Raw genomic sequence first — 10,064 nt, 5'->3', positions numbered from 1 at the left:
GTATCCCATAAAGCAGCAGGATATCACTGACGCAGGTCCAGCTGACTTGCCTGGTGAAATAAAAGTGAAATAAAAATAAAAAAATATGCTGATAATCCAAAAATCAAAAATTGTACCAAAAGTCATTTTTTAATGTTTGACCTTCATAATAGCTGATAAAACAAATTTGGTAAGAATGATAATTTTTTAAAAGATATTAAATTCTAAAATAATTTCATGCATGGCCATTAGCATAGCATGGCTCTGGCCATTCAAATTCCGGATGTAGAACTGGGAGAATTTCATGGTTTTAATTAGAAACCACGACAGACCTCAAGATGGAAACATACTTGCTCTCATTCCCTTTGACTCAGAATTACCATTTAGACAGCTTTGCTGGGATATTATTTTATTTTTCCTCTTTGTTCATCTTAGGGCTTATTGTGTGAAGGAACATCTGCTTTTTTGTCTGAGTAAGATGAGAAGAAACAAGAGAAAATTAATGAAATCAGGCAGACATTTCTCCGGAGGTTGGGGGTGTCTGTCTTTGTGATGAACTAATTATTCTTCAGGAATTTATTAAAGCTGTCGTATGACGGGAAAAAATCTTTAAATGCCGCTCACATTGTACGTCTTTCTTCTGTTGCTTTTAGATAGGGATGCACTCACCCTCTGAAAATGAATGGCTCCCTTTGTTCTATCAGCTTGTTAACTGAGAGCTAAAAGGCCATGCTAATGAAAAGCTCCCACACCTGTAGCATTTCTCCACGAGCGCAAGAACTCAGTTTAAAATCAGTGCAGTGTTTGGTATGAAACAGAGCTTAAGCTTAATGTACCCCGCTTGGCATTCAGTGTCCGCAGTCAATAGTGTCGACAGAACATAATTAAACAAAGTATCAAAAATAGGATTTACCAGTCCCTGAATAATATCATAAAACTGTGCGTGTGTGTGTGTGTGTGTGTGTGTGTGTGTGTGTGTGTGCGCATGTGTGTGTACTTGCATGTGGGCATGTTTGAGATTGTTTTAGGCTACTCTTTAAATTATTTGATATAACAAATATAGCTATATGTGAATTAATGAGGTAATTTATTCATGCAAAAGTTTGTCAGTTATAAATGTCCCTTTACTGTGGTATCCCTACAGTATCAGTTACAGCAGGAAATTATTTTGTGGTAAAACCTGAACAACTATTAAGTACACAGGATATGTTTGTGTAACAACATAAAACAAACATGCATGAACACCTGGCAATACCAGGAATTTGATCAATTTAATAGATCCTGACATCTTCATTAACAAAATGGCGCACCCTTAAACTGGGCACAAATGGGATTACACACTGAAGGTGTCGGTTTCAAAGCTAAGAGCAGTAAAACGGCTTATTGTAAACATGTCTTTGGTTTTTCACGTTGTGCTTTCACCGAGCGGTGTTTTGTTACTGAACACCTTCACTGTGGTGTGTATCTACGAATGGGAGACGATATGTTGACAAATTGATGGTTTCAGGAACTGGAGCGCAGTTGATGTTCTGTACTGTGAGATAAACAGCCTTTTTCGCCAAAGAGAACATATGGAAGGAACTTTTCCCAAGCACCTTTGTGGCTGATTGTTAGCTATCATCTTCCTTCACTTTGAAATCCGATGCCAGATATCTCATAGCAGGCTTTTTTTCTTATCAGATTATTCAGTGACGACTCGGCAGGATCATCTGCTTTGAAGTCTGGCGCAGAAGTTCGGCGCGGAGCGCTAGGTTTACAGAAAGATTGCATCCATTGGCTGGGCGTGGCTGTTGTACCGAGCGTACGCGCGCGAACGTGTGTTTGAGTGCGTGTGCCTGTGCCAGTCAGCAACAGCGAAGGTTCCCTTTGAATACTTGGTTTTTGCTGCAGCAGTGGACACTGATGAGGATCTGGAGAAAATATTTGAAGTTTAATTAATTAATTAATTAACGTGAATGTACGTATGTAAAATATTTCCTAAAGCGTGCGTAATAGTGGTTTTAGTGTTCCCCACTGGTTTCAATATAATCTAAGTTAATTTTACGGTGAACCTTTAAAAGCGACGGCACCTAAATAAATAACTGAATCGTGCATGCGCCAGAACCTGCCAAGCAACACTTAAACGAAAATATGTTTAATTTTATTTATGCTTATTTATTAAATTTTCTGCTGTCCACTGACGGAAATACACTCGAAAGGCAGTCTTGATAGCGGGAATTGCATTCAGCACGTGCATTGTGACGCCCTGCCATACCTTGGCCAGAGACCGTGCGGTGACCCAGTCATATCCGAGCAGCCTGAATGCCGTGGTTTGTTTTACGTGTGCAAATCGTTCAGGTCATATAGCGCATCGTTATGATCAATGTAATGTAACTAATCATTAACAGAAATACATTGAGAGAGAGCTTTAAGAAAGATTTTTTGATGAATGTAGATTTTTTTAATGTTGTAAAAAAAATACTGCTATTGTGGAATATTTAGTTAAAATATTTGGGGAAACGGTTCAGTTGTGATCCACAAAATGAATTCATGCACCGAGATGAAAATTATCATTTTGTCTGGGGTTTTTGATGTAAAGCGAAAAGTGGATTGCTTGTCTGCTTTGTTGCATTCGCAGATAGCGGTCTCCTTCGTTCAGGGGCGAATGCGCTTGTGTTTCCAGCCGCTTAAATAAAGTGTTTGCGAGCTCGGAGATTGTATCGGGCGCTAATGAGGCTCGGGCAGTTTTGCATATCGCGTTCAAGCCAATCAGCGGGATCTCTGGCGCTCTTAGCAGCCGCGAGTGATTCGGTGCACCTCACGAGAGAAGGGCAGTCATAATTTAGGGGAGTAGCCAATGGTAACACCATTCTACAGATGTTTGTATCACAACTCGTGTGCTGTCATACAAGCAAGGCTGAACGGGGAGCTGGAGGACGGCGTGATTGCAATGCGTTAACCTGATAACATCAATCAGTTTTCAGATCTGTTCTTTTTTTGGCACCAGAGGGGGATTACGTCGCCGTGGTCATCGTTTTGTGGGAACTTTGCTCATTATTATTTTTTGTTTTGTTTTCTCTAAACTTGTGTTGGCTCCGATTTACGAGGAAATGGCAAAGCCAGCGACTGCGAGGGGAACAAGACTGGGAAAGGACGTAGGAAATCGCTGCTAAATGACACAGGATGCGTGAGACTTGAAACACATTACACGAAATTTTTCGCGGTTGAAACATTTCGAGGGTTATTTGCTTTGTATCACCTGAGCGGACGAGTTCTCCGAGGAGAGTGTTTTTTCTGGTTTCTGGTTTTATTTTCCCCCCCTACAACTCAAGGATGCATTGCGGATTAGCGCTGTTTATTTTAACCGAAATCGTCATTGCCCAAGCTCTCAGTGGTAAGTCACGAATGAGATCGATTGTAGGCTAATATGCGAGAAGTGTTGTCTGACCCGAAGCCTGTTTTAGGCGATTTTTGCCGTTCCGTGGAATGTCGCTCTCTGCCCCACAACAGGCTTCAAATGGGCTCGTTTTAAAAACTGTTGTGTGCGGCGTCTGGAAACTTCTGGGCAGCCGAACCGAACGCTCGATTAGTTGCTTTAATACATCTACCTGATAATATGCCGTGCCTTATGTTTAATACAGTAATCTCCGCATATATTTGGATTGTGTCTAAGGTAAATCATTGCCACATGTCTACTGTAGCCTATGCTGAATACTTACGGTTGTGATATTCGTTATAGCTTTATGAGGAATATCCGCGTGCGCCAGATGTTTCAATAACAATGCAATGATTTAGTTTTTTATTTGAAGTTTGTCTAATTGACGGCTCCACGTAGGCTACTGTCATTTTCAACTGAAGATTTCATCAGTGGGTATAAGGCTGTGTGTGGACTGTGTAAACGCCGCAGCCTGGTACCAGTTCTAATGTTCGAACTGGGGGCATAGGTATTGACAAGTTGTGCAAACTAGCGATACGATAAGCAAACATTGAGTTATTCAGTAGCCGCAGAAGATCAGATGGCCAGCCCGGTGTTGTCTTTTCGCATTGATTGTTTTGAGAGGTTAATCCTGTAGCCTGAGCCTAACTCTATCTGGTTTTGTGGCTGCGTTTGTGGAATTGACATTGTCATCAAGCCGTACTCCTTTAATAATAGCGCCCAATCAATTGTTGGTGGCGTTTCAAAAAGCGTTGCTATGATTGATGTTATTTTAAGAATTCTTTATAATTTAAGGTGACGTTAGGATTATTTTTTTGTGATTTTGCTTAAAATATCAAGTTAACTAGATAACAGTGTTAGGTTGTAGCCTATTAGTTACTGAGTACGGCGCGTTTGCCTCAGTAGATCATCGCCAATTTTTGCGAATGCTAAATTCCCACTGAATCTATGCGCTGTGTCAGTTTGAATACCTATACATATCATGTTTAAATACAATGTCTGTACAGTGCCAGGAAATATGTCTAGATAGTAATTAATAGTGAATAATTCACGTTGCACGTCAGAATAATAAAGTGCATATTTTCATAGACTTTTTGGATGTGGTTAACCTCGCTTACCTGTCGTGCCAGCAGCAACAGGACGGCTGACCTGCAGGCAGCCCTGTATCACACGCCAGGCACGCGGGGTAGTGATGATTTCATTGGACTCAACCTGAAGGGTGTCCTTTCTAACGGAGAACTGCATTTGTTTGTAACAGAAGTAATAAGCCTATTTAATTGGACACTAGAAAGGTCATAATGACAGGCCCAGCCCACAAGGCAGTCATTTTGTTGTGTAACTTCTGTTTCTAAATTTTAGATATTACCCAGATTCAATACTTCAGACTGTCAAATCAATATGAAAACAACTTCAGAGTGCCCCCCAAATCCATGAAAAATCTACAGTAGTGTAAAAAAGAAAACACTGTTGTAAATATTGTGTTATTACCTACCGTTTGGCCCATGTGTGAGACGCTCTGACATGATTTTTTTGTGGAAATTAAGTTGGCGTTGTGACTGTAATCTATTTATACTTCAAGATTATGTGATCAACCTCACAATTTTAGAAGTGTTTAATGTTTTTGTATTGTTCTCTTTTGCAGAAAAATGTGGAGGTAACATCCTAATTTCAAATCCTAATTATCTCACGTCACCTGGATATCCAACGGTATATTACCCGTCTCAGAAGTGCGTCTGGGTCATACAGGCTCCGGAAACTAACCAGAGAATTTTAATCAACTTCAACCCTCATTTTGATCTTGAGAACAGAGACTGCAAGTAAGTTCTTCGATCGCCAAAGGATTTCTGAATTTCTATGTTGAACCGCGCCCTCTGCTGGTTTAGGGGATATCTCTGCTCTCTTGCTTGGTCTAGCCGCTAACGAACATTAGGATAACTGTGTTTGATATTCCTATATTTTTATCATCATTGGGAAAATGTTATGAAATACTCTAACTGCATAAACAATTATTTTGTTTTTGCTTTTAATCTCGCGGATTATCAAGTCCGATTGAATGTGAAATGAGTTTTGTGTGGTTTTGGGGTGGTATCGCAGGAGGATCTGATGCTCATTTGGAGAGACCTGCTCCTCTCTGTCTGTAGAGGTTTAAAAAAGGAAACAAACACAATCATAGTTTACCTGTATGTTCTGGAGACATTTTGAGTGCACGTGCCTCCATTGTAAATACCTTTCTTCCTGTAGCTCCTGCCTGCAATGTGTACACCCTCATGAAAGCGTGCCTGCATGTTTCAGCAAATACCATAAATTACCGTCCTTATTCTGCTCCTTATTCCGCTCCCCTCTCGTTTAAATGCTCCGTAAACTGAGTGTAAATCAGGGCTTGGGTGACTGCTCCTGTCTGGCAGACGGGGGTCCGGGACTACTATCGGATCGCGTTTCATCAGCAGGGGAGCAATAAACGCTAAAGGAGCCGCAGACGCTGACAGATGGGGGGGGGGGGGTGGATGGGGGATGGGGGGGGGGGGTCAAAAAGGAAACTATTCTTTTTGTTAATGGAATCAGGCAGGAATGCATTTCCTGTGTCTGCGGTGTTTTGAAAAAAAACAACTGTTGCCAGAATGCTGACAAGCTCCAGGAGAGTTAAGCCTTTCAGTAGATTATTTGTGAGATTATTAAACCTTTCAGTAGATTATCTGTGAGATTATTAAACCTTTCAGTAGATCATCTGTGAGATTATTAAACCTTTCAGTAGATTATCTTTGAGATTATTAATCTTTAGCAGGTGCCGGGGATGTCCTTTCCTCTCCTACTTTTGTCTGTCATGCCTGACATTTTTGTCATTGTTATAGTTAAGAGTCGAATAACTGTCACACATATGAGGCACCTTGGGTGGCTGGCCACAGCTTTACAACATGGTAGCAAACTGACAAACAGGTAAATAAATATGTGGGAAGCATCAACTCACCACCACCAAAAGGCTTTCAGTGGTTTGCAAGAATTTTTATGGTGCCCAGAGGTCATTTGTAGCAGTTAATTACTAATGTGTGTAAGCACACTAATGTCTGTAAACCTGCGTGTGAACACACAGCTACTCTGAGGGATTTTCTGTTGCTTGTTCTTTCCACCCACACGCAGATTTCTGAGATGGGAAATCTGTTGTTTCTGAACGATTAAAGAAAGCAACAGCAAACGCTGGATCTTGTTTCACTCAGAATCATATTTATCTGAACAATGAAAACACTGGAGGTGAAAGAAAAATTCACTTTTTGTTTGGACATTACAAACTTCTGGTGTCATGATAAGCCTTGCATGTCCATGAATTGTGTTGCAAGCTCCCAGCCAGCTCAATGTACTCTCAAAGTTTCACAATTCAGAAAAGAACTGAGGTCTTCCAAAACCTCAGATGACTAAAAGGTTCTCACAATGTTACTGGAATGTTTTGTCAGTGTTATAACATTGCCCCTTTAGCTCTTCAGGCTGAAGGTTCAAACCCCGCAGCGGGGCTGAGTGAGGTTCAAACCTCGCAGCGGGGCTGAGTGAGGTTCAAACCCCCCAGCGGGGCTGAGTGAGGTTCAAACCTCGCAGCGGGGGCTGAGTGAGGTTCAAACCCCCCAGCGGGGCTGAGTGAGGTTCAAACCCCCCAGCGGGGCTGAGTGAGGTTCAAACCTCGCAGCGGGGACTGAGTGAGGTTCAAACCCCCCAGCGGGGGCTGAGTGAGGTTCAAACCCCGCAGCGGGGACTGAGTGAGGTTCAAACCTCGCAGCGGGGACTGAGTGAGGTTCAAACCCCGCAGCGGGGACTGAGTGAGGTTCAAACCCCCCAGCGGGGGCTGAGTGAGGTTCAAACCCCGCAGCGGGGGCTGAGTGAGGTTCAAATCCCCCAGCGGGGACTGAGTGAGGTTCAAACCTCGCAGCGGGGACTGAGTGAGGTTCAAACCCCGCAGCGGGGGCTGAGTGAGGTTCAAACCCCCCAGCGGGGACTGAGTGAGGTTCAAACGGAAGGCTGTGGGGCCGGTTCAGTGCTCTGCTGTAATTTGATTAGTGTTAAACAGAATGCACATGCTCCTGAGCGCAGAGAAACACAAGCGTAATTAACAAAGCAAGCAAACGGTTATCAGCGTTCACAGCTAAAACAAGCATCGTCCCTAAATCAGCCTCCACCCCCCCACCCCCCCCCCCCCCCCCGGCATTCCTGTGCGCGTCCTATACGCCGCTCGATCTGGGGGCACATCTGCCTTTAAGAAAGACAGTTGGGAAGAGGCAACGGAGGTAAATAAGTGCATTTTGGGAGATCCGGGATGCAGAGCTCCTTATTTTCCCAACCGTCCTATTCAGGATATCCTGCTCCCAGTCCTCTGTCACCCAGAGTCGCCAGGAAGCTTAACCAAGTTAGGAAGGAGGGTCTGAGGGAAGACAGTCACATTCTGTGAGTGTGTGTGTGTGTGTGAGTGAGAGTGTTTGTGTGTGATAGTGTGTATGTGTGAGTGTGTGCGTGTGTTTGTGTGTGTGTCTGAGTGTGCGTGTGTGTATGCCTGTAAGTGTGCATGTTTGTGCGTGTGTGTCTGTGTGTGTGTGTCTGTGTGCGTGTGTGTGCGTGTGTGTGTGTGTGTGTGTGTCTCATTGTGAAAGAAGCAGCTTCCTATAGTGCCAGTTGTGTGAAGTATAAATGAGCTGAATAAAGCCTTTATGCCGCCCTGGTCCCTGTGGTCCCTCTGGTCCTCTGTTCGTCTGCAGCTTCTCTGCCCTGAAGGAACGTTAAACGCAGAGTTACATCATTCATACGCAACGTGACTTACATTTGGACAAGGCAATCATTCGAACATCTGCATTGATTTTGGGGTTTTCGTGTGTGTGTGTGTGTGTGTGTGTGCCTGTTGTGAATGGCAGTTCTCCATAAAGCTTGCAAGCTAGTTCCAACAATACCGTCTTTAACACAATTCCAGAGCCAGCGTTCTCTCAGCATGCTTTGTTCTTGTTCTCGAGACCAGTTTCAGGGTAAGGATTCCAGCCTTTTGCAGTCTTGTGACTTATTAATATGACAGAGCAGGGCCGTCTCTGGGCATGGGCAACAGGGTCAGTCGCTATCTCTCCCTCTACAAGTGGTTTAATGCTGTTATTACATTTCTCTCTCTCTCTCTCTCTCTCTCTGTTATATTCACATTTCTATGTCTCTCTGTTGTAATGTTGTAACTGAACGGGACAGTGACAGTGATTGTGTTCCAACATTAACACATGGCCATGATTTCTGTAGTGAGTTTTTTGTTTTGTCAGGTCAGTCCTTTAGTGCAGCTCTCCTGTATTTTTTGTTTTGTTTTGTTTTTTCTTACACCCTGATCAGAATGGGGGCGTAAAGCTGGGCGTAATTACAGCTGGGCCCTGGACCCGGCGGCATCAGTCAGGGGAGGGCCAGGTGTAAAATCCGGTTTTAATTGATGTAGCCGGCAGGAGACGGAGTGTTCCGTGTCTCGGAATGCCAGCAATGTTTAGATTTGTGGCAGGGCTTCAAACGGGCTCTCAGATGTGATGGATGTTGCAGGACTCCTACACAAGCCCTGCAAGGCTCTGTAGAAAGGAACCAGCAGTGAGCTAATTCTCAGAGCAACCACACTCTCCAGTGCGGGACAAACGCATGTGTGTATTGGGGGCAGCGTGGTTAGCCTTGAGGTTTTGATTGTTGGAGTGTAGCCTCACCAGCGACCTGGTCTCCACCCCTGCCTGTGGCCCAAATCAGCAGTTGCCGGGTGACTGTGATTAATTGCACTTGTGCCTGTTGTTCTCCTCTCTCTGTGTCAGTAAGAGGGATCTTTGAGATCTGACCTGGCCTTGTTGTTGTTCCGCTGGTCTTTGGGCCAATCGGTGTCCAGGCGTGCCGTGTTTCACTGACTGTGTTGCTCGTCAAACCACGTCCTTCATTTGTGTGAACGGTTGATATCACTCTATAACCCCACGCTCACCCAGCACACTCTGAAGACCACATTCTTTTACCTTAGTTCCAGAGTTTGTGTTTGTACTGCAGTGGCAGAGTTTGTGTTTGTACTGCAGTGGCAGAGTTTGTGTTTGTACTGCAGTGGCAGTTTGTGTTTGTGCTGAGGTGGCAGTTTGTGTTTGTACTGCAGTGGCAGTTTATATTGGTACTGCAGTGGCAGTTTGTGTTTGTGCTGCAGTGGCTGTTTGTGTTTGTGTTTGTGCTGCAGTGGCAGAGTTTGTGTTTGTACTGCAGTGGCAGTTTGTGTTTGTGCTGCGGTGGCAGTTTGTGTTTGTACTGCAGTGGCAGTTTATATTGGTACTGCAGTGGCAGTTTGTGTTTGTGCTGCAGTGGCTGTTTGTGTTTGTGTTTGTGCTGCAGTGGCAGAGTTTGTGTTTGTGCTGCAGTGGCAGAGTTTGTGTTTGTGCTGCAGTGGCAGTTTGTGTTTGTGCTGCAGTGGCTGTTTGTGTTTGTGCTGCAGTGGCACAGTTTGTGTTTGTACTGCAGTGGCAGTTTGTGTTTGTACTGCAGTGGCAGATTGTGTTTGTGCTGCAGTGGCAGAGTTGGCCAGCCATGGTTGTGGAAGTAGACCTCTGGGTCAGGCTTTTCATCCTGCAGTACTGCAGGGTACAGGTCCAGTGAGCGGTACTGCAGGGTACAGGTCCAGTGAGCGGTACTGCAGGGTACAGGTCCATTGAGCGGTAAT

At 44.2% G+C, this 10,064-nt stretch overlaps 1 protein-coding gene across 2 annotated transcripts in view; it reads left to right on the top strand.

Moving 5' to 3' along the window:
* Positions 1–2,685: 2,685 nt before the first annotated feature.
* Positions 2,686–10,064, top strand: part of LOC135260447 (neuropilin-1a-like) — a 58,144-nt gene continuing 50,765 nt past the window's right edge. Inside the window, exons 1-2 of one of the 2 annotated variants that reach the window (XM_064345664.1) lie at positions 2,686–3,352; positions 5,037–5,211. In XM_064345664.1, coding sequence (XP_064201734.1) covers positions 3,292–3,352; positions 5,037–5,211 — 236 coding nt within the window. In that variant the 5' untranslated portion in view covers positions 2,686–3,291. The remainder of the gene's footprint in view (positions 3,353–5,036; positions 5,212–10,064) is intronic. The other variant, XM_064345663.1, reaches the window with a different exon arrangement.

This window comes from Anguilla rostrata, chromosome 8, assembly GCF_018555375.3.
Source record: "Anguilla rostrata isolate EN2019 chromosome 8, ASM1855537v3, whole genome shotgun sequence".
Taxonomy (NCBI): Eukaryota; Metazoa; Chordata; class Actinopteri; order Anguilliformes; family Anguillidae; genus Anguilla; species Anguilla rostrata.
This window is presented reverse-complemented; position numbering and strand designations above follow the sequence as displayed.